General features: G+C 42.4%; 1 protein-coding gene across 6 annotated transcripts; it reads left to right on the top strand.

The window, feature by feature from the left end:
- The first annotated feature begins 403 nt into the window (after window positions 1-403).
- LOC138842426 (zinc finger protein 234-like) lies at window positions 404-18,538 on the top strand. Of its 6 annotated transcripts, XM_070044186.1 has the most exons (7): window positions 404-494; window positions 1,414-4,243; window positions 4,818-4,888; window positions 7,177-7,308; window positions 8,079-8,173; window positions 11,774-11,900; window positions 16,650-18,538. In XM_070044186.1, the coding sequence occupies exons 5-7, from the start codon at window positions 8,159-8,161 to the stop codon at window positions 18,515-18,517; spliced, it is 2,010 nt and encodes a 669-aa protein (XP_069900287.1). In that variant the 5' UTR covers window positions 404-494; window positions 1,414-4,243; window positions 4,818-4,888; window positions 7,177-7,308; window positions 8,079-8,158; the 3' UTR covers window positions 18,518-18,538. The 6 variants fall into 6 exon arrangements, with proteins under 6 accessions (XP_069900287.1, XP_069900288.1, XP_069900290.1 ...); XM_070044187.1 differs by lacking the exon at window positions 7,177-7,308; XM_070044189.1 differs by lacking the exons at window positions 1,414-4,243; window positions 7,177-7,308 and having other exon boundaries at window positions 435-494.
- Window positions 18,539-22,259: the final 3,721 nt, after the last annotated feature.

Below are 22,259 nucleotides of genomic sequence, written 5' to 3'. Positions count from 1 at the left end.
TTTGAGCCTTCATCTTGTGCATTCTTCAGAGGATCTGAAGTTCACCAATGGAGTTTGAACTAAACTTTCCAATGATATTATCTAGGTTTGCTGTTCTAACAGAGACAAAACGAACAGCAGTTTAAACAACATACAATAGTTTTCGCTCACGGATTCAGGTTAAGGTAACACTAGCCCCAGTACGAAACCACCTTACTGCCCAGGAACTCGGCAATATGAACTTTGTCCCCAAGGGATTTGTGTGAACTGTAGTCCAACAGCTCCGAAGTGGCTGAAGTACTTCCGGCGGAAGAGGGTGGGAACTCGGGCTGTGTTCTCCTCTGGCTTTCTGGGAAGTGTAGTTTACAAGTTCCGTAGAGACTCAGACGCTTCCGCACAGGCGCCGCTGGGACAGGGGAATTGTGGGAAGTGTATCCCCAGCGCAGCCTGGGGGCGGGGTTTCAGGCCCTGCAGCTCTGGGCGGTCAGGTAGTCTCCCTCTCTTCCCTCGCGCTGGTGAGTTGCTTCCTCGTTTTGCGACCCGTGGGAATTTCCCTGGGAACCTGTCCAACCCAGCCATCAATTTGGGGGAAAGAGCTGCTTCAGAGAGCTATGGTTTGAGGGCTGGGGCGTGGGCGGTTGTTCCTTTGGGCGGAGTCCTCTGCGTTTGGTGCGGCGGATGGGATCGTTCCTGGCCTGGTTGGAGGGGCACTAGGGCTCTCGCCTTGAGGACCCATCCCCTAGGCCGTGCACCTAATACCCTGCTCTGTCATTTCCCGCAGTAGAACATTGGATGAATTACTTAAATTTCTGTCTCTGATGGTTTCTTGTAAAATTGGGATGACATTACTACTCTTAAAAAACAAAATTCAGGGAATATTCCGAAGGTCCAGTGGTTAGGACTCCGAGCTTTCACTGCCGAGGGCCGGGTTCAATCCCTGGTGGGCGAGGTAAGCTCCCACAAGCCACATGGCGGGGCCAAAAACAAAACAAAAAAGGCAAAATCAAACAAAATTCAGCTGTGTAAATTTGAAGATTTAATTGGCTTTATGCAACAGTTGGTGAATTGAGCAGCATCCCATCTAGTAAATATAAGGGTTGTACAAAATGGAAAGTTTGTTTTGTTTTGTTTTAGGCAGAAAAGTAGGGCAAAGGAATTATTAGTAAAAGAAAAGAAAGGATTATTTTTAGGTCAAGATCTCTTTTTGTGGGGAATGGAATGGCAAGGGCTTTATCGTGAAGATTGCCTCTTCTCTGGGGGATGGAAATGGGCTTTGTAATAGATTACCTCGTTAGTGCTGGCCAGAAAATACCAGCCTGGTTGATTAACATTATATTTCTATGTAAGGTGGAAACTGCAGTTAAGTCTTGGTTTGCTGTCATGGGGCGGGGTGTAGCAAATGACTCCATTTTGGGCCTTTTTTTTTTTTTTTAGCCGCCTCCGGGCATGCGGGATCTTAGTTCCCCCCAGCAGACATCAAACCCTTGCCCCCTGCACTGGAAGCACGGAGTCTTAACCACTGGACCACCAGGGAAGTACCGGGCCTGTTCTTTCTTTTTTAACACTACCTTCCTAATACGGTGGTTTGAGAATTAAATGGGATGGTATGAATAAAAGTCTTGATGGAGAAAATGTTCACATATCGAGGTATGGGGCAGTCATTTTAGCTTATACATGGTTCGGCCTGAACTTTGTGTGAGCAAAAGCAGCCTGACTCATGGCCTGTCACACACACACAGCACATCTGCTTTAACCATTGAGGTAAAGACTATCCATCTCAAAGATAAGGATAAATAACTCCCTTCCTGTGGCATCTTCCTGCATCTCTCCTCTACCTGAGTATCTTTCCCAGAACAACATAAAACCGTGTTCACTGCAGCTTCCTATATAATGGCAAATCTAGTACTCATCAGGGATTGTGCCAAAATGCTTATTTAATTCATCCAGTAACACAGCAGTGGTTTGATAAATCGGGTTTATTCATTGCGGTGAGAGATTACACCCACCTTGGGGAACCATGAGGTGCCACGACGGTAAGAGGGTGTCAGGAAAAAAATCTATTACAGGATTTGGGCTTCATTTAAGTGTTTTGGGAGAGGGCCTAAGACGCAGGGTTCACTCCGGATTGGATGCTGCCAGAAAGCAGAAGCAATTTTAAGATTTAGTATCTCAATAAATGTTATATTTGGGGAGAGCAGACTAGAACAAAGATAAAGCTCTAAGTGGTAAAGAAATAGCATCACTCTTTTAGCCAAGAGGAGGATGTTTGTCATTGTGTGGGTGGCACAGTGACCTTGTTTTTGTCTGTCTAAAAATTACGAAGGGGTCTTCTTTTGTCTCACTTTACCGTGGTCTCAGAGAAACCTCATTTGAGGATGGTAGTCTGTGATTTATGTCCCAAAGGAGAATACTATTGGCCTGTGAGTGCCATGTCAGCTTTCAGATGTCAGGAGTATTTTGTTTTTAATTCTCATTACATTCAACACACCATTATACAGCCATCTTTTGGAAGGAGTTAGATTTTCAGTGGCTGACATTAGAAAATGACTAGCTTATACTGAGTTTAGAAAAATAGATACAGAACACAAGATTTCATTTAAAAAAACAAAGATGTATGTTGATAGGCATATGTGTTGACATGTTTACAGAGAGAAAAAAAATCTGGTTATCTTCAAGGGGAAGGAATCTAGGTGCATCCCCCTCTCCCCCATTTTGCTTTATACAATTTTTAATTGGCTTCCAATAACATATGTGTTTTTATTTTTATTTTTTTTAATATATTTTATTTATCTTTGGCTGCGTTGGGTCTTTGTTGCTGTGCGCGGGCTTTCTCTAGTTGCAACGAGCGGGGGCTACTCTTCATTTTGGTGCACAAGCTCCTCATTGCGGTGGCTTCTCTTGTCGTGGAGCACAGGCTCTAGGCGCACCGGCTTCAGTAGTTGTGGCGCACCGGCTTAGTTGCTCCGTAGCATGTGGGATCTTCCGGGACCAGGGCTCGGACCTGTGTCCCCTGCACTGGCAGGCGGATTCTTACCCAGTGCGCCACCACGGAAGTCCCAACATATGTGTTTTTAAATTGCTCACTATAATAAAGATATTTTAACCAGAAAATATAAAGGAAAAAACTCAGTACAAAACATCCTCCATCAATAGAATCCTCCCCAGTGCTCTAGCATTTTGGCTTTGGGAGTCAGAATGACTCCAATGCCAAGCTCTTCAGCCTTCATTATGCTTGCTTTGAGATAGCAGACAGTTTCTTAACGTCTCTGAAATTTGGTGTTTTCACCTCCAAAGAGGGATCATAACTTCAATGAAAAGTGTAAATGAGGGAAGAGCACTTTTCCATGAGGACAAGCTTCCACTTTGGCCCTCTCAAGTTATTTTTCCTGAAAAACCAGTGGTACCACCGGTCTGGTACCTTCTTCGATCCTCCTGGTCCCTCCCAAATCATTCTACCTCGCCTATTCTTTGACCTCTCAGTTTTAGCCTCATATTGTCAGATTATATTCAAATCAAACTACTTTCAATCACCTAGTGTTCCCTAAACAGTCATCCCCCCTTAACTTCTTTCTTTTTTATTTAAAAAAAAAATTTGGCTGCGCCCTGCGGCATGCGGGATCTTAGTTCCCAACCAGGGATCAAACCCTTGTCAAGGCCTGGAGTGGGAACGTCCAGTCCTAGCCACTGGACGGCCAAGGAAGTCCCCCACCCTATTAATTTCTTGAAGATTGCATCTCCTCACTTGTTCCCTTTCCAACAATACTCCTGCCATAATTGGAGGCATTTCGACTTCAGAAAGTCGTGTCTATGGAACATTTTCGCTGGAGGACTCAGGGAAACGTAATGCAGACTCTCAGTGTAGGAAGCCGCCTTACCACCCCGGAAGTTGGGACTTGGCGGAATCTTTTCTCTCTGGCATTTTGGGAACCGTAGTCAAGGAGCTTCCCGTAGTCTTCCTGGAAAGTGAGCCTCTGGACTGTTTTCCTCGGCATTCTGGGAGATGTAGTCCAGGCACTGTGTAGTCGCTCGCACTTCCGCTCAGGGAGGCGGATCTGACGAATTCTGGGAAGTGTAGTCCAGAAAGCCCGGTGGACTCGTAGGCACTTCCGTTCCCGGAGTGGGCGGGTTGCCGGTGTATTTTCTGTGGGCCCGTGCGTCTGTTCCGCGTCTCGCTGGCCCTTGCGAGCTTCCTGTGTCTCCACTTGGGACGCGCAACCACCTGGCAATCGATTTAGGGGAAAAGAATCCTCGGCGGAGAATGCAGGTGCGGAGGGGCGAGGACGGCCGTGTACGTGCCCCTCGGCGGAGCCTCTGTGCGTTTGGGGCGTTCTCGAAACCCCAAGAGGCGACTGGCTACGCTCGCGTATCCCCTGGATTGGGAATTTCCGCGGCTCTCACCTCGCCCAGTCCGCCTCCCTACACCTTCCACGCGCGCTTCCACTTCCTCGCGTGGGGAGTTAATCTCCCTGTGCCTCCCGTTGCTTTTCTTTAAAATGTTAGGACCTTCCTAGAAGAATTGTTTTGGGAATTGAAAAAGGTGGTACAAATAGAAATCTTAAGTTCCTGGCACGTAGTGAATGATCTCTCCTTAGTGTTAATTTCTCGAGGAGCGGTCAGGTCCCCGGGTTAGGGTCAGAAATCCAGCTTCAATGACACTTGCCCTTCTCTCTATCTCTGCGTGACGCTGGATAATCCCGGACCCCTTCTGACTCTTTTGGAGGGGAAGGTTCCGGATTGCTCGGGATTGCTTCTAGATTGCTCGGAGGGAGGGGAAGCTTTAACTTTTATGGGGACGGGGACTCAATCGTGGCACTTCATAGCATTCTTTCTTTCTCCAGCGTGATTTCTCAAAAAGGACCACACGGAGGTAGAGGGAGTGACCCTGAGCTACATGATAGCAAAGCTCCACGTGAGTGGGACTTGACAGTTTTGTTTTACAATGATCTTCACATCAGTCAGAGAATGTGTAGGATGTGTAATTGGACATGAGTATTGATAGTAATTAATCCTTAACTGTTAACTTAAGTGATGAGGGCTTTACACAAATAAATACATTATGTCACACCATGGCTCCGTGAAGAAATATTGCTCTTTTCCTGTTTTGAAAAATGAGATTGAGACCCAGGGAGCTGAAAGTTATTTGCCCATAGTCACCCACCAAGTAAGAGGCTGAGGTGGGGTTGGAATTCAGGCAGTCTGAGTCCAGAGCTTGAGTTCATAATCTTTTGGATGTAATTCTCCTTAAGCTTTAGGAACTAGGTGGAATCAAGCAGTTTAGTCAGAACTTGATTGTGAGGGACCTTAACATCAAATAAAATGGGCTTGGACTTTTCTATGAGTTTTTCAAAATATCATCAACTATTTTGTTTCACTTGTTACAAATAATATTATTCTCATAGAACTGTATCATTGTGGAACATTCAGAAATTAAAGAAATTTGAGAGAAAAAATTGTTTAATTGCTTATTAATTCAGGGTGTAAAGATAGCAACAGTTAAGCTTCTAATGCATTTCTGTTTAGTGATTCTTTTTGTGTATTTGTTTATAAACATTTTACAGATTATTTTATCCTACCTTTCTCAGTGATTTTTCCCTTATGTGTTTTAAGTATGGAGATTTCCAAACACTGACAAGAAAGAATAAACTAATGAACTTCCATGTAATTTAATGATCAGTCTTACTATTTTCATTATTATTGTTATTCCTGTGACTGTTTCCTGATTTTTAAGAAAGTTTTATTTTTATATAATTTTAAACCTATAGCAAAGTTGCAAAAGTAGTATAAGGAACTCTCCTATACTTGTTACCTAAATTCACCAATTGTTTACATTTTGCCTATCTACTCTGTTCCTCCATCAGGAATGTACCTATATTCAGTGACAGCTCATCTTAGCTTTCTGCATGAAGGAAGCCCACATACCATGAGTAATCAGGGGGTGTCTTGGTAAGAGGGATTTAGGAAAGGCTGACTATAGGATTTTAGCATCACATACTTGGTAATATTAGACTATTATACTAAATATATTTTTTAATTAATTAATTAATTAATTTGTTTTTGGCTGCGTTGGGTCTTTGTTGCTGCACATGGGCTTTCTTTAGTTGCATCAAGCGGGGGCTACTCTTTGTTGCAGTGCGCGGGCTTCTCACTGCGGTGGCTTCTCTTGTTGCAGAGCATGGGCTCTAGGCACGCGGCTTCAGTAGTTGCAGCACGTGGGTTCAGTAGTTGTAGCTCGCAAGCTCTAGAGTGCAGGCTCAGTAGTTGTGGCACACGGGCTAAGTTGCTCCGTGGCATATGGGATCTTCCCGGACCAGGGCTCAAACCCGTGTCCCCTGCGTTGGCAGGCGGATTCTTAAACCACTGCGCCACCAGGGAAGCCCCTATACTAGATATTATACTAGAGAATAGTGTTTATATATTAGATATCTATTAAGTTATTTCTAATCATAGTTAATAGGTAACAGTAGATAATGCCAGATAGCATATTAGGTAACATACTGTTATATAATCCACGTCCTGTATTTTGTTCTGTTTTTCATTGGAAGTCTTCATAACTGGTTTTCCCCTCAGTTTAAAGTCCAATTTTATACCCAGCTCACAGATACAGAGAACAGATTGGTGGTTGCCAGAGACAGGGTGTGGCGGGGGTGGGTGAAATGGATGAAAGTGGTTAAAAGGTTCAAACTTGCAAGTTTGAATAGAGTAAATAAATCATGGAAATATAATGTACACCATTATGACTCTAGTTAATAATACTGTATTGCTCATTTGAAAGTTTCTAGAAGAGTAGATCCTAAAATTTCTCATCACACACAATACATAAATTTGTAATTATGTATGGTGATGTATGTTGGCTAGATTTATTGTGGTAATTATTTCACAACATATACAAAACTAGAATGATTATGTCGTACACCTGAAATTAATATTATAACCCAATTATACCTCAATTTAAAAAGCAATAATAAAGCTCATACACTTGATCGTTAAAAAAAAATTCCAATTTTATGCCTTGCCTTAAGGTGTATATTTGTTTATAAACATTTTACAAAATTTTTTTCATACTTTTCATAATGTTCTTCTTTGACATGGAATGATTCCACAGCCTTTGTCTTTTTTGTTCTTGATGCTTTTAGGGAGTATAGAGGCAAGTTATTTTGGAGGACCATTTGAGGTTCATCTGATATATTCCATGTTTAGCTTCAGATTACGCATTGTTGGCAGGGATTCCACAGAAGTGGTGAAGTGTCCTCGTCACTGCAACATAACAGGAGCCAAAGGATATCAGTTTGTCCCTATATTGGTAAACTCAACTTTGTTTACTAGGCTAAGGTAATGTCTGTCAGATTTCTCCATTGTAAAGTTACTCTTGTTTTTTGGAATTAATAAAGTTTTATTATGGGGAGATACATATATTAGTGGGCATTCTACTATAAAGAGAAGCTTCTTCTCTCCCACTTATTTATTTATTCATTTAAATGTAAATATTAGTATGGACTCAGGATCCATAAATTAGTATTCTAAATGACATGTAGATTAATAAACATTTATTTTTACCAGCTTGAGGTATATTGTACATATCATAGAATTCACCCACTTAAGATGTACAAATCAATGATTTTTTAGTAACTTTGCTGAGTGGTGCAACCATTGCCATAATAATTTGGAACATTTTCATTTCCCCAGTTGGATTCCTTAGTTAACCCCCATTCTCTCCCCAGATACCCAGGCTACCACTAACCTACTTTCTGTCTCCATAGATTTGCCTATTCTGGACATTTCATATAAATGGAATCATACAATACAATATGTAGACTTTTGTGTCAGTCTTCTTTTGCTTTCCCACACATTTGCAAGGGTTCATCCATGTTGTAGCATAATCAAGACTTCATTCCTTTTCATTGGTGCATAATATTCCATTGTATGGATATGCCACAATTTGTCTGTTCTTTCATGCATAGGCCAATATTTTGGGTGTTTCCAAATTTAGGTTATTATGAATAATGCTGCTGTGAACATTCATATGCTCATTCACAAGAAGCATCTGCATGGGTGAGCGGCGACCCAGGTCACTCTTTCATGTCTTTTTTCTGCCTTCCCAGACACTCTGCCAGGTGCAGTTCTGACCTCCCAGGATCTGTGTAACTCAGGACTGTGCCCATCCCCAGACACAGGAGGAAACATGACCATGTTCAAGGTGAGTAGGGCCTGCCTTTCTCACTTTTAAAGTGCCATCTCATTACTCAGACTGTTGCACGTTTGTCTTGGGATGACTCAAGCAGAACAAGAGACATGGGAGGGCCTGTTCTTCTCCCAGCTCTTAAGTTGTCCCTTTTGAGTGTTCATTGCATTTGTTTTTATTGTTTATTTTGTGTTATTATTATTTATTTTATAGAGTAGAAAAATGACTAGAAATGAACAACTCTCTCACTTCACTACTTCCCTCCTGACAAACTGTTTTTATTTTCTCTTACTCTTTTTCTCATGTGCATTCATAACTCTTTTGTATTTATGATGTACATTTAATTTTAAATTGTAACTTCTTTCCTTTAATACTAGATAACGTTCATTTTTTTAATGGATACAACATATTTGTCATTGAATTGATGTACGTTTTTATTTTATTTTTTTGGTACCCTTTTATTTATAACTGCTTCCCACCTGTAGCCATTTAGATGGTTTAGGAATTTGACTGTTCTAAGCCACCCTGCAATGACAGCTTTCCTACATTAAAACTTCCCCCCCCAAAATCAGTTCTGAAAACAGTCTCAGTTTTTTCTCCTTACTGTACCATGAGCTCAGTATAGAAAGAGTACATTTGATATGTGTCATGTTGGCTGTTTTCTAGGTAGAATATCCAAATACAAGCATGGCGCAGCCCTAACTTGCTTTGCACAAACATATTTGGAGGTTTTCACACAGGAAGAGCTGGATTCTGACTTTCCCAGGCCTGAGTCATGGCTTGTGTATATTTTATTTACTGGTCCTTTTTTGTTCTTTTATGTATTAACCAGTTTGACTAAAGTAGTATGTAACCTTAGCTTAAAATGTCCAGTGATACTAGATTTGCCAGTAACTTGACTTCTGTTTCTGCATTTACTCTTTAGAGCAGCTGCGTGAGGAGATTTTGTCTCATTTTCTTCTCAAACACTTGAAATATGAGACACCTGCTCACGTTGACACAGGAAACCAAGGGTCTGGAATGCTAAGCAGTCTGCTTAAGTGAAAGATAAACAAGAAGAAAGAAAGAGTTCATTTGAGACCTGTGTCTTGTAGTGTTGTTGTCTGGAGGGCCTTTTGAGTGATGATTTCCACAGTCAGTAGGTGGCGCTGCTCCTCCCCGACCCCTTTCTTGGGTTGCGTCTCTTCTCTTTCTGCATCTCTCCTCTACCTGAGTACCGCCGCAGGTACTCTGAGATGCTTAGCGCTCCAGGCACACAAAGTTAGCACAGTCGTTGTATAAAATCTTTAAATTCCTCTGTGGCAAAAGATACCTTACATGGTATTACCAGAAAAAATAGCAACCTGGGGCAAAAGTATTTACCAAACGGATTCCAAAAAAAGACAAAATCCAGAATAAAGAATCTTATACATAGGACAAAGGAAAAAATATAGCGGAATATGAATGAGGACATGAACAGGTATGTTAAAGAGGACAGATACAGATGGTTAATAAACATCTGGAAAGGTATTAGTATTAATTTATAATCAGATAAGTGGGAATACTAAAGCAAATTGTTCTTCCAAATCAGATTACAAAAACCGTGGGAAACTTTATAACTTGCTCTTGGCCAATATATGGAGATTCAGGGTACTTGTACTCTCTTCAAAGATTAGGGAAGTAGGAAAAGAAATTGGGAAGAAAACCTGCCATTATATAATTTTAATATATAATTAAAAATATAATTTTAAATATGCCTATTTTGACATTTTAATTTTCCTTTGCAATTATTTGTTTATTTTTGGCCACGTTGGGTCTTCGTTGCTGCGTGCAAGCTTTCTCTAGTTGTGGTGAGTGGGGGCTACTCTTCATTGCGGTGCGCGGGCTTCTCATTGCAGTGGCTTCTCTTGCTGCGGAGCACAGGCTCTAGGCACACGGGCTTCAGTAGTTGTGGCTCACGGGCTCTAGAGCGCAGGCTCAGTAGTTGTGGCACACGGGCTTAGTTGCTTCATGGCATGTGGCATCTTCCCGGACCAGGGATCGAACTTGTGTCCCCTGCATTGGCAGGTAGACTCTTAACCACTGCACCACCAGGGAAGTCCTGCAAATATTTTTAAATAATGAGGGAAATAAGGTCTATAAAAATGATGTTCTTTGCAGGATGGATTATAAAGAGAAAAATATGTAAAATTAAATATGCTTTATTTAGAACAGGTAAATGTAGGTAATCAGTTCTCTGGAATAATACGCAGCCACGAAATGCGATGAAATAGGTGTTATAATATGACGGAATAATAAAAGTAATAGCAAATGTTTATCAGGCACTTACTCTGTGCCACATACTCTTCCAAATGCCATAGATATTCCCTTGTTTAATCCTTGAAAGAACTCTGTCATGTAAGGACCATTATACAGAGAGGAAGCTCAGGCACATAGGCAAGCTTGTCCCAAGTCACGCAGCTAGTAAGGGTTAAGGGCCATGCAGACCTTTGGGAATCATGCCAAGTCATGTTGGATCCAGAGCGTGACACTGAATGTTGCAATTAAGAGATGTAGTGTGTGCAAGATGGGAACCCATGTCTCTAGGAAGATCCTGGAACCAAGACTCTTCAGTCTGTGGAACTCAGAGAATAGAAATATTGCTACCAGAGCCCTTTACCAAGCAAGAAGTCCTTCAATAGGAAAATCTGGCTTCTAGCAGCATGAGTAGCTTATATGCACTCTAATTCAAGTCTAGCCAGTCAGCTTCCAAGTTTGAAATTCCCCTGACCCCTTAAATTTTGCCCCAGACCCTGGATCGAGGAAACAGACTTGAGAGCCTTGCTTCCTGTCTCCTTGTTGGTTGACCTCGCCATAAAGCTTTTTCTCAAAAAAAAAAAAGTGTACCTTGAGGTTACATAGGGTGAACTACATCGATGTCCCACACAGGTTACCAAAAGCTTGTTAGCTTGGCAGACAATAAAGAAAAGTGGTAGCTTTTCTATCACAACAGGGTTCGTGTGTGTGAGAGGAAGAAGGCCATTGCTGTCAAATATGTTTGGACTAAATTGCAAAATTCTTCTCGGGACAGTTGGCAATATTCAACAAAAAGTAAAATGCATGTAGTCCAGGACATATATTTAGGGTTTTGGGAGGCTTACTGGTAAGTAGACCCAATGAGGGCGCAAAATAAATACAAGGACGGTTGTCACTGCCACACTTTCAGTGAGGCTGAGGAAAATCAGTGTGTGACATTGGCAGGATGAAAGGAGAAGGTCTGGGAAGTCTACAGATTTGACTGAAGTCCCTCAGAATCTGGGGTCACTTCCCTCCCATCCTCTCCACCTTTTCAGCACTGTCCTTTTTCTGTCTTTCTTTTTTGTTTTTAAAATATTTATTTATTTATTTGGTTGCATTGGGTCTTAGTTGTGGCAGGCAGGCTCCTTAGCTGTGGCTCACCGGCTCCTTAGTTGTGGCATGCGAACTCATAGTTATGGCATGCATGTGGGATCTAGTTCCCGGGCCAGGGATTGAACCCGGGCCCCCTGCATTGGGAGCGAGGAGTCTTAACCACTGTGCTACCAGGGAAGCCCCAACTGTCCCTTTTCAAGTGGCCATTGGTTGTAAGATTGAGGCTACATGTGTTTGGTGTCGTAGGAGGCGGTGACCTTCAAGGATGTGGCTGTGACCTTCACGGAGGAAGAGCTGGGGCTGCTGGACTCCACCCAGAGGAAGCTGTACCAGGAAGTGATGCTGGAGAACTTCCGGAACCTGGTCTCAGTAGGTGAGGACAGGCACCCTCTCTAACCTAATGTCAGCTCCCCGGTTTGGCTTTGTGTCCTTAGGTGTTGAAGGCTTTGGGGGTCTTGAAACGGTCACCTGCATTTGGAGACCTCACTTTTGTACCAACAATTTTTTAACGAAATCAAATAAGGTAGAAAAATACTTGTTGGGAAGAATGGAATATGTTGCAGCAAAAACTCTTGCCAATTGCGTGAGTGATGTAAGAACCGATGGGAGGAGATTTAATGAAGACAGACATTGGCAATAAATCGGTTTCTGTAATATTTATTACGCATATGTGTCTGGGTCTTGAAATACTGGTATTTCTTCAAATAGGTCATGTTTTTTGTTTTTTTTTGAATACACTGGTTTTGATTCATTGATCAACATTTCATTCAGGAGTCTAAATTTCCAGTAAATTGTACCTTTAGTGTGTTCATTTTAAGTATGTGACTCTGCATGTTCACAGGGTGTCACCCCTTCAAACATGATATATTCCACTTAGAAAAGGAAAAAAGGCTTTGGGTGGTGAACGCAGCAACCCAAAGAGAAGGGACATCAGCTAAGAACCAGGCAGATAAGAGTCCTTGGGGAGGCTCTTCTATGTGTTTTTACTTTTCTCCAATCCTTTGCTGTCATCTGGTCCAAACTGCCAGACCCCTTCTTTCACACGCCTTTGTACTGGTTGCCCTGCTCCTACCCTTCCCCTCCTATAGTCTGTTCTCCCCGTCACAGCCAAAAGTGATGCTTAGGAAAGATTGCCATTCCTCTATTCCAAACCTTTTATGGCTTATTTTTCTCAAAGTTAAAACCTCTTCAAGTGGCTTCTGGAGTCCTCCAGGGTCCACTCATGGGCCCCTGCTGCCTCTCCAATTCCTCTCCTCTGCCCTCCTCTCTCGCTCCATCCCTCCCACCCCTGCCGGCCTCCGCAGTGTTCTCAGACCTGTCCGGGACGCTGTATTGCCCGTGGCTGCCCTAATAAATCACCACAAACTTCATGGCTTAACACAACGCATGTTGATCATCTTACACTTCCAGAGGTCAGAGCTGTACCGTGGTTCTCACGGGGCTGAAATCAAGGTGTTGGCACCATTGCGTTTCTCCTTGGGGGCTCTAGGGGAGAACCTGCCTTTCCAGCTGCTAGTGGTCACCCAAATCTCTTAGCCTGTGGCCGCCTGCCTCCATCTTCACAGCCAGTGACATCGCTTCTCTCTGCCCCTTGCTGTGTATTTGCACACCCCTCTCCCGCTCTTCTTCTGCATCCCACTTCCTCTTTGAAGGGCCCTTTTGACTGCATTGAGACCCCACGCCCACCCCATAGTAGAGGATCATCTTCCCTTTTAAAGTCAGCGGATCAGCAACTTCAACCCCATCTGCAACCTTAATTCCCCTCTGCCACATAACCTAACATATCTTAGGTTCCAAAAATCAGGACGTGAGTTCCTTGGGGGACAGTTACTCTGCCCACTGCCGGGACTTCTGCCTCTTAGCCCTCACCTTGCTCTCTCTCTTCCTTTTACCTCAGATCCTCCTGTTCCTCCCTTACTGCCTTCAGGTCTCCGCTCCGTTCTAACAGCACGCGAAAGGCCTCCTCTGACCACCCTGTCTAAAATCCCATCCTCCCTGTACTCTGCTTGTTCTGCCTTTTATTGGGTCTCACAGACTTTGGTTTGCTTGCTTATCACTTCTCTCTCTGCACTGAAGTGTGATCCACAGGAGTGAGGAGTTTTGTCTGTCCTGTTTAGTGCTCTGTCCTCAGTACCCAGAGCATCCTGGTATGTGGCAGGTGTCTGTAAATATTTGTTGACTTAGTGAGCGTGTTGATGGATGGAACAGGAGACCCCCGTGTCTCCGAGGGTCATGGAGATAACTGTTAGTCATGTGCAAACCAGAGTGAATGAAGGAGGTTGCAGAACATTTTTGTCTTTTGATGAATGTATATCCGATTACTTTTTTTTTTCTTATTCGTTTTTTAATTTCATTTTTATTTATTTTATTTTTCCAATTACTTTCTGTTTCAATTACTTTCTTTTTTAATTGAAGTATAGTTGATTTACAGTGTTGTGCTAATTTCTTTTTTTACAAATTTATGTCTTTTATTTATTTATTTTTGGCTGAGTTGGGTCTTCGTTGCTGCACATGGGCTTTCTCTAGTTGCGGCGAACGGGGGCTACTCTTTGTTGCAGTGCGCAGGTTTCTCATTGCCGTGGCTTCTCTTGTTGAGGAGCACAGGCTCTAGGCTCGTGAGCTTCAGTAGTTGTGGCATGTGGGCTCAGCATCTGTAGCTCACGGGCTCTAGAGCGCAGGCTCAGTAGTTGTGGCGCACGGGCTTAGTTGCTCCACGACATGTGGGATCTTCCCGGACCAGGGCTCAAACCCATGTCCCCTGCAATGGCAGGCGGATTCTTAACCACTACACCACCAGGGAAGTCCCCCACATTCTGTTTTCAAAGAGATAGTCCAAAAGATTCAGAAGGAACTAGTGATGGGCCCTCTTGCTTTCTTTTCACCCCAAGGGATTTTTGCCACCTTTGATTTTCTTTATTAACAGCATGCTTGGTGTACCCTGGTCTCTGGGACAGCTTTTCAGCTTTCCAGCAAAACTGAGTTCTCTGTCCCTTTGATATTTCAAATAACTTACTTGGAAAAGATGTTTTCCTTGTAGGACTTGGCTTAAGCTCTCATAAAAAAGTCAAAGCGAGATTCATTTATTCATTCAACATGCATTTGTAGGGTACTCACTGTACTCCAGGCATGATTCTGGACAGTGATTATAAAGTAGGAATGTGTAAAAATGTGTTCCATGTACAAAGTGTGAAATGCTTCCCACTTTGATGCATTGCAGTGGGAAAGAGACATATTAAACAACAAATGATTTAGTGAGTCATGTGGGGAAAAGTGCTGTGTAGAACATAAACAGATTCAAGGAGGATGGACCTTGCCACAGGTAGACTGAGTGAGGGCAGGATTGGTTATTTTACATTAGGTGGTAAAGAGGCCTCGGTGGTGGGTTGACATTGAACAGAGGCCTAAAAGACATGAGAAGTCACCCAGGTGTCTGTCTGAGAAGACTTCCTGGCAGAATTTAACTCCCGTTTTAGGATTAGCTTTCAGAGTTTATACTGTGACCTCACCTTTTCCCTTTCTCAATATCTGTCTCTGAGTAAAAGATTACCTTCCACTTTTTTACTTTTCTTCTTAGAGGTCTGAATTAATATCAGGTTTAGGACAGTGTATGTTATCTGTTCAACTTGGTTTCCTTTTTGTCCTAATGGAGAAAACCTGCCAGTAGGAGCTGAAGTTCTGTCCTCTGCTTTCACTGTGTTTTAGTCGGTGTGTGATTATATATTTGCTGCCAAATCTGCAAGTCATTCTAAGCATTCCAATCACCTCAACGCTAAAGTAACTTTCCAATAAAGTGACCCAAGGCAGAGTTGTAGAGAGGCTGTTTATCATATGCCTACTGGATCAAAGAGGAGGCACCTTAAAGGGAGGGGAGTGAATTTCTCCTTTGAAACGTGTCAAAATTTCTTCACAAGTATTTTCTTCCTTCTTCTTCTCCTTCTTCTTCTTTTTTTTTGTATATGAGGATTCCCTGGCGCTCCAGGGGTTAGGACTCTGTGCTTTCACTGCTGAGGGCCTGGGTTCGATCCCTGGTTGGAGAACTGAGATCCCACAGCAAAAAAAAAAAAAAAGCCTGTTTTGTTTTGTTTTGTTTTCAGAGCAGTTTTAGGCTCACAGCAAAATTGAGAGGTAGGTGCAGAGATATCTCATATATCCCTTGCCCTCCCGACACTCACAGGCTTTAGCATCATTGACATGTCCTACCAGATACAACTGATGAGCCTACACTGACACATCGTTATCATCCAGAGACTATACTTTACATTAGGGTTAATTCTTGGTGTTGTACATTTTATGGATTTGGACAAATGTATAACGCCATGTAGCCACCATTATTAATATCATACAGAGTATTTCCACTGCCTAAAAATCTTCTCTGCTTTGCTTATTCATCCCTCCTTCCCCCTAACCCTTGGCAGCCACTGACCTTTTTACTGTCTCCATACTTTTGCCTTTTCCAGAACATCAAATAGTTGGAACCATACAGTATGTAGGCTTTTCAGATTGGCTTCTTTCTTTCTTCTTATTTAATAATATGCATTTACGTTTCCTCCACTTCTTTTCCTGGCTTGATAGCACATTTCATCTTAGCACTGAATAATATTCCACAGTGTGGAGGTACCACAATTTATTTATCCATTCACCTACCGAAGGACATCTTGGTTGCTTCCAAATTTTGTTTATGGAAAAGTTATTGCTTTTCCTTAAAGTTCTAGTTGATTCATATTTTGTTATCTATATAACTTTTTTATCTACATCATTTATTAACTATATAGTTTACTATCCAAGATTCTAGGCCGCCTTTGAAATTCAGTAGAAATGGCCATAGGTGAACAATTTGAATCTAGTTATCAATTTTTTAAGTTAAGGTTTTGATGTCTAACTTGCGCCTCACATAGGAAATTTGCACCAGTGGGTTTTGTTATGCTTAGTGGATAGGAGCCAGCTGGACCACCTCTTGGTTTCCTTTGGCACGCAAACCAGAGCCCATGACATACAATGGAAGAGGCGAACTGAACATTCTCTGGATTCATTCAAGTCTCACACTGTCTCCTAAATGTGAAATCTTGACAGCACTGAGCAGAGCCTTCAGTTGTCCACATCTCTGAACTTTATGTCTTTGCAGAAGGAAAGATCCAAAGTGAGATGGAGACTGTTTCAGAAGCAGGACCACATGAAGAGCTTTCCTCCTGGCAGATCTGGCAACACATTGCAAGTGACTTCACCAGGTGTCAAGACTCCATGATAAAAAGTTCTGAATTCCACCAACATGGTGACTCATCTGGCCAGGTTGGGGCAGGATTCTCTGAAACTCACACAGGCCAGAAACCTTATCAGTGTAATGAATGTACAAGATCTTTCAGTGATGTCTCCAACTTTGATCTTCATCAACAAATACACCCAGGAGAGAAGTCTCATACATGTGGTGAGTGTGGAAAAAGCTTCTGTTACAGCTCAGCACTTCGCATTCATCAGAGAGTTCACTCGGGAGAGAAGCGCTATAAGTGTGATGAGTGTGGCAAGGAGTTCAGTCAGAGCTCACAGCTGCAAGCTCATCAGAAAGTCCACACTGTAGAGAAGCCATTCAGATGTGAGCAGTGTGGGAAAGGCTTCAGTCGTAGGTCAACACTTACTGTTCATTGTAAATTACATATGGGAGAGAAGCCTTATAATTGTGACCAATGTGGAAGGGCCTTCATTCATGCTTCACATCTTCAGGAACATCAGAGAATCCACACTGGGGAGAAACCGTTCAAATGTGATATATGTGGTAAGAACTTCCGCCGTAGATCAGCCCTTAACAGTCATTGTATGGTCCACACTGGAGAGAAGCCATACAAATGTGATGAGTGTGGGAAGTGTTTCACTTGTAGCTCAAATCTTCATATCCATCAGAGGGTCCACACAGGAGAGAAACCTTATAAATGTGAGGAGTGCGGTAAGTGCTTCATTCAGCCTTCACAATTTCAGGCCCATCGGAGAATCCACACGGGAGAGAAACCGTATGTCTGTAAAGTGTGTGGTAAGGGCTTCATTTACAGTTCAAGTTTTCAAGCCCATCAGGGAGTCCACACAGGAGAGAAACCATACAGATGCAGTGAGTGTGGGAAGCACTTCAGGATGAAAATCCATTATCAAGTTCATCTGGTCATCCACACAGGAGAGAAACCCTATAAATGTGAGGTATGTGGGAAAGGCTTCCGTCAGAGTTCATATCTTAAAATCCATCAGAAGGCCCACAGCATAGAGAAACCTTACAAGTGTGAGGAGTGTGGGCAGGGCTTCAATCAGAGTTCACGACTTCAGATCCACCAGCTGATCCATACTGGTGAGAAACCATACAAATGTGAAGAGTGTGGGAAGGGATTTAGTCGTAGAGCAGATCTTAAAATTCACTGCAGAATCCACACCGGAGAGAAACCATATAATTGTGAGGAATGTGGGAAGGTTTTTAGTCAGGCATCTCATCTTCTGACCCATCAGAGAGTCCACAGTGGAGAAAAACCATTCAAATGTGAAGAGTGTGGGAAGAGCTTCAGTCGGAGTTCACACCTTCAAGCCCATCAAAAAGTCCACACTGGAGAAAAGCCATACAAATGTGAGGAGTGTGGGAAGGGCTTCAAGTGGAGCCTGAACCTCGACATGCATCAGAGGGTCCACACAGGAGAGAAACCATATAAGTGTGGGGAGTGTGGGAAGCACTTCAGTCAGGCCTCAAGTCTTCAGCTTCATCAGAGTGTCCACACTGGAGAGAAGCCGTACAGGTGTGATGTGTGTGGTAAAGTCTTTAGTCGGTCTTCACAGCTTCAGTATCACAGGCGAGTTCATACAGGGGAGAAACCTTACCAGTGTGAGACGTGTGGTAAAAGCTTCAGTTGGCGCTCCAATCTTGTAAGTCATCACAAAATGCATACTGGGGATACATTTTATGAAAGCAGCGAGAGTGGTAAGAACATCAAGGAACTGTCAGAGGAAAGAAGTTCTACAAAATGATGTTTTCAAAAAAGTGCAACGTGAATTCTTGCAAGCGTCAGGTCTCATAGGAGAGAAAGTATTTTAGGTTAGTTGGTGTTGAAGCAGTAGCTAAACAGATCCTAGTGTTCACCAGACCACACAGCAGAGATCCCTTCTGAGTGGTGCAGTAAGGGCTGCATTCAGAACTTTGACATTTATCAGATGTCACTTAGGAGATAGCACTTAGAAAGGAAAAGAGTTTGGTCTGGCCTTTAATAAAAGTGTAAGGATTAGCTAGTCAAAATTGATGTCCATGAGAATGTGCGTTCCATGAGGGCAGGGACTTGGCTGCTCAATCTACACAACCTTAACATTGACTAGCGCTTTTAGGTGTGCTCAGTACTTGTGTTTTAAATAAACCAAAAGGGGGAAATGTATAATATATGAAAGTTGTATTCAGAGGAGGAAACCTGCAAAATAAAATTAATTCAGGACGTGACCATTTGTTGAAATACTGAAAACCACTGCAGAAAACCAATCTTCAATATATATATATTTTTAATTTATTTTTGGTTGCGTTGGGTCTTCATTGCTGCACACAGGCTTTCTCTATTTGCAGTGAGCAGGGGCTACTCTTCATTGTGGTGCGTGGCTTCTCATTGCGGTGGCTTCTCGTGTTGTGGAGCACGGGCTCTAGGCATGCAGGCTTCAGTAGTTGTGGCATGTGGCTGAGTTGCTCTGCGGCATGTGGGATCTTCCTGGACCAGGGCTCAAACCCGTGTCCCCTGCATTGGCAGGCAGATTCTTAACCACTGCACCACCAGGGAAGCCCCCGAATCTTCAATATTAATATGCTATTAGCCTATCGCAACTGGCTCCTTGCCTCCTGCAGCCTCTGTTCTCAAGTTGGGTGTTTTTTTGAGGCCCCGTCTAGTTTTCCAAGGACTGTGTTCAGTAGAAATTGAACTATCTTGTGATTTTTTTTTCTGACGGTACAGACTGAGAAAACATGATTAACTTTACAACAACAGTAACTGCATAGTATACAATTGATTTTTTTGTCTGTCAATGTTAAGGCAGGGTTTACTGTAACACTTTAAAAGTGTCACAAAGATTGTTTGTCCCTAGAAAAAAATTTTTTAGTTGACCTTGAACTTACTGATTTCTAAGTCTCTGCATTTTCATCCAGACTTTGAAATGTTTGCCTTCTAATTATTGTAGCATTTTTTCTATCAAAACTTCTCAGGTAGGGGCCATGCCATATTCTTCCCCCACATCCATGAGGCAAATACCCAGAAAACTTGTAGGAATTTGATAAAATTATCAAATGTATTATTGAGACAAGACTAACATTTATGTGCTTTTCCCTACTGGTAGCAGTAAAGCACGGTTTCAGGAAAGGAGTATATATCAGAATATATTAGATTGTACATCCCTTTGATCTAGAAATCATATAATTGGAAGTTATTGATTATGAGATTAAAATATCAAAAAATGAGCACCACCTCAATGATGTCACTGAATTTTTTAATGGAAATTAGTGTACAGCTGTAAGAATTTGAGTTTTGATATATTCCTATATTAATCTGTAGCCATTAAAATGATGACAGGGACTTCCCTGGTGGTGCAGTGGCTAAGAATTCGCCTGGCAATGCAGGGGACAGGGGTTCGAGCCCTGGTCCAGGAAGATCCCACATGCTGTGGAGCAACTAAGCCCGTGCGCCACAACTACTGGGGCTTTGTGCCACAACTACTGAAGCCTATGTGCTTAGAGCCTGTGCTCCGCAACAAGAGAAGCCACTGCAATGAGAGGCCCGCGCACCGCAACGAGGAGTAGCCCACACTCACTGCAACTAGGGAAAGCCCGCACGCAGCAACGAAGACCCCACGCAGCCAAAAATAAATAATTTTATTTAAAAAAAGAAAATTATGACAGATACCATAATGGCAGGAGATACACAATATGGGCTTTGAGAGATCACAGATTGTAGCCTTCATAGTATAATCAACCATAAATCTTTGTTAGTGTTTGTATATGTGTGCGTGTGCACACATGTATGTGTACATGCATAAGATCATGTGTAAAGGGATACTCTTCCAGAGTGGTTTTCCTAGGCAAGGAGCATTTTGTGGTATTTTTCCGTTTTATAACTTCATGTTATATTTTTTCATTGAATAGTGAATATTGCCAAAGCAGGAAATTATTACAATAGAGTTTGAAAAAGTACTAACTAATTATCCCTTGCAGTTAAGACCTCATAATATGATTGTTCTATATTGTCATAAGGCATATAAGATCAGAATTACGGTATGAACTCTGGAAGCCAATTTCAAAAGCAAAACAATTCTCAGATTATTTTGCATACACAGAAAAATTGATGCGTTTCAACAATTGAAGCTTTATTATTTATGCTGTGCTTTAACTACAGATCCGTAATAGGGAGAGGGAAAATCCTGGAGCTAGAAACAAAAGTAGATATACCTACATTGTGGAGGTTAAAAAAAAAAAAAATTTCTCTTGTTGAAAAGATGTGCATGAGGAGAGAACTGAGCATAATAGCAGAGGACCCTCAGCATGTGGAACCAGTAACGACAAAGCAGGTTTGGATGCCATTCCATACTCAGACCAATGGTGGTATTTTTAGTATAGTTGGATAAAGGGCTTTATTTAGCAAGTTACACTTGACCCTTGAACAATATGGGTTTGAACTGGGCAGGTCCACTTATATGCAGGATTTTTTTGTTTTGTTTGTTTGCGGTACGCGGGCCTCTCACTGTTGTGGCCTCTCCCGTTGCGGAGCACAGGCTCCCTACGCGCAGGCTCAGCGGCCATGGCTCACGGGCCCAGCCGCTCCGCGGCATGTGGGATCTTCCCGGACCGGGACACGAACCCGTGTCCCCTGCATCGGCAGGCGGACTCTCAACCACTGCGCCACCAGGGAAGCCCAGCAGGGTTTTTTTAAAAATAGTAATTACTACAGTACTACATGATCTGTGGTTGGTTGAACCCATGGTTGCAGAATTGCAGATACAGAGGAACCACGCATATGGAAGTCTGACCATAAGTTATTTATATAGATCTGTCTATCCATCCATCCATCCGTCCATCCATCTATAGAGAGAGAGGGAGTGAGTGCACGTGCTAGGTATTTACAGAAGTAGATATGGAAGTGTGAGGATATACAAACACACACGTGTGTGTGGTGTATATAAGCATATATATCCACGTTTCTATTTCAGGGCTGGAGCAAGGAAAGTATAGAATGATCTTGGAGAAAATTTGCTGTGCCAGAAAGTAGGAAAGAGTGGTGGGACATGTAAAAAGATCCAGCTTGAAGAGACTCACACTGGGTAAATCTGAGCAATTTGAACATAAAATAAATAATTATCATACAGAATATGAATAAAAAAGAGGAAGGGAGGGAAGGAAGGGCTCTCATAATAGAATGCCAAGCCATAAATATATAGAAGGAAAGATGTAATGTAAAAATCATTATTTACAACCATTGTAGTAATTATAGGTTCTGGCAAGAATAATCAATGAATTATAAAACTACTGGTTCAAAGTTTATGAGGAACAGGATGCTACAAAACCCAAAATATCTCTCCACAAAGTAGTATTAATCACAACAGGAAATACAGTAGGTATAAATTTGGTGAACACTACCTTAGCCAAGAGATGAACATTATCAATAACAGAACAAACCAACATTTTAGATCTCTGGGATACGATGTACTGAGAAGGACGCAACATTGCTTCAGTATTATTACTGACAGAAAT

The sequence above is a fragment of the Globicephala melas genome, chromosome 19 (assembly GCF_963455315.2).
Source record: "Globicephala melas chromosome 19, mGloMel1.2, whole genome shotgun sequence".
Classification (NCBI taxonomy): Eukaryota; Metazoa; Chordata; class Mammalia; order Artiodactyla; family Delphinidae; genus Globicephala; species Globicephala melas.
The sequence above is the reverse complement of the archived record's forward strand: the minus strand, read 5'-3'. Positions and strand labels throughout refer to the sequence as shown.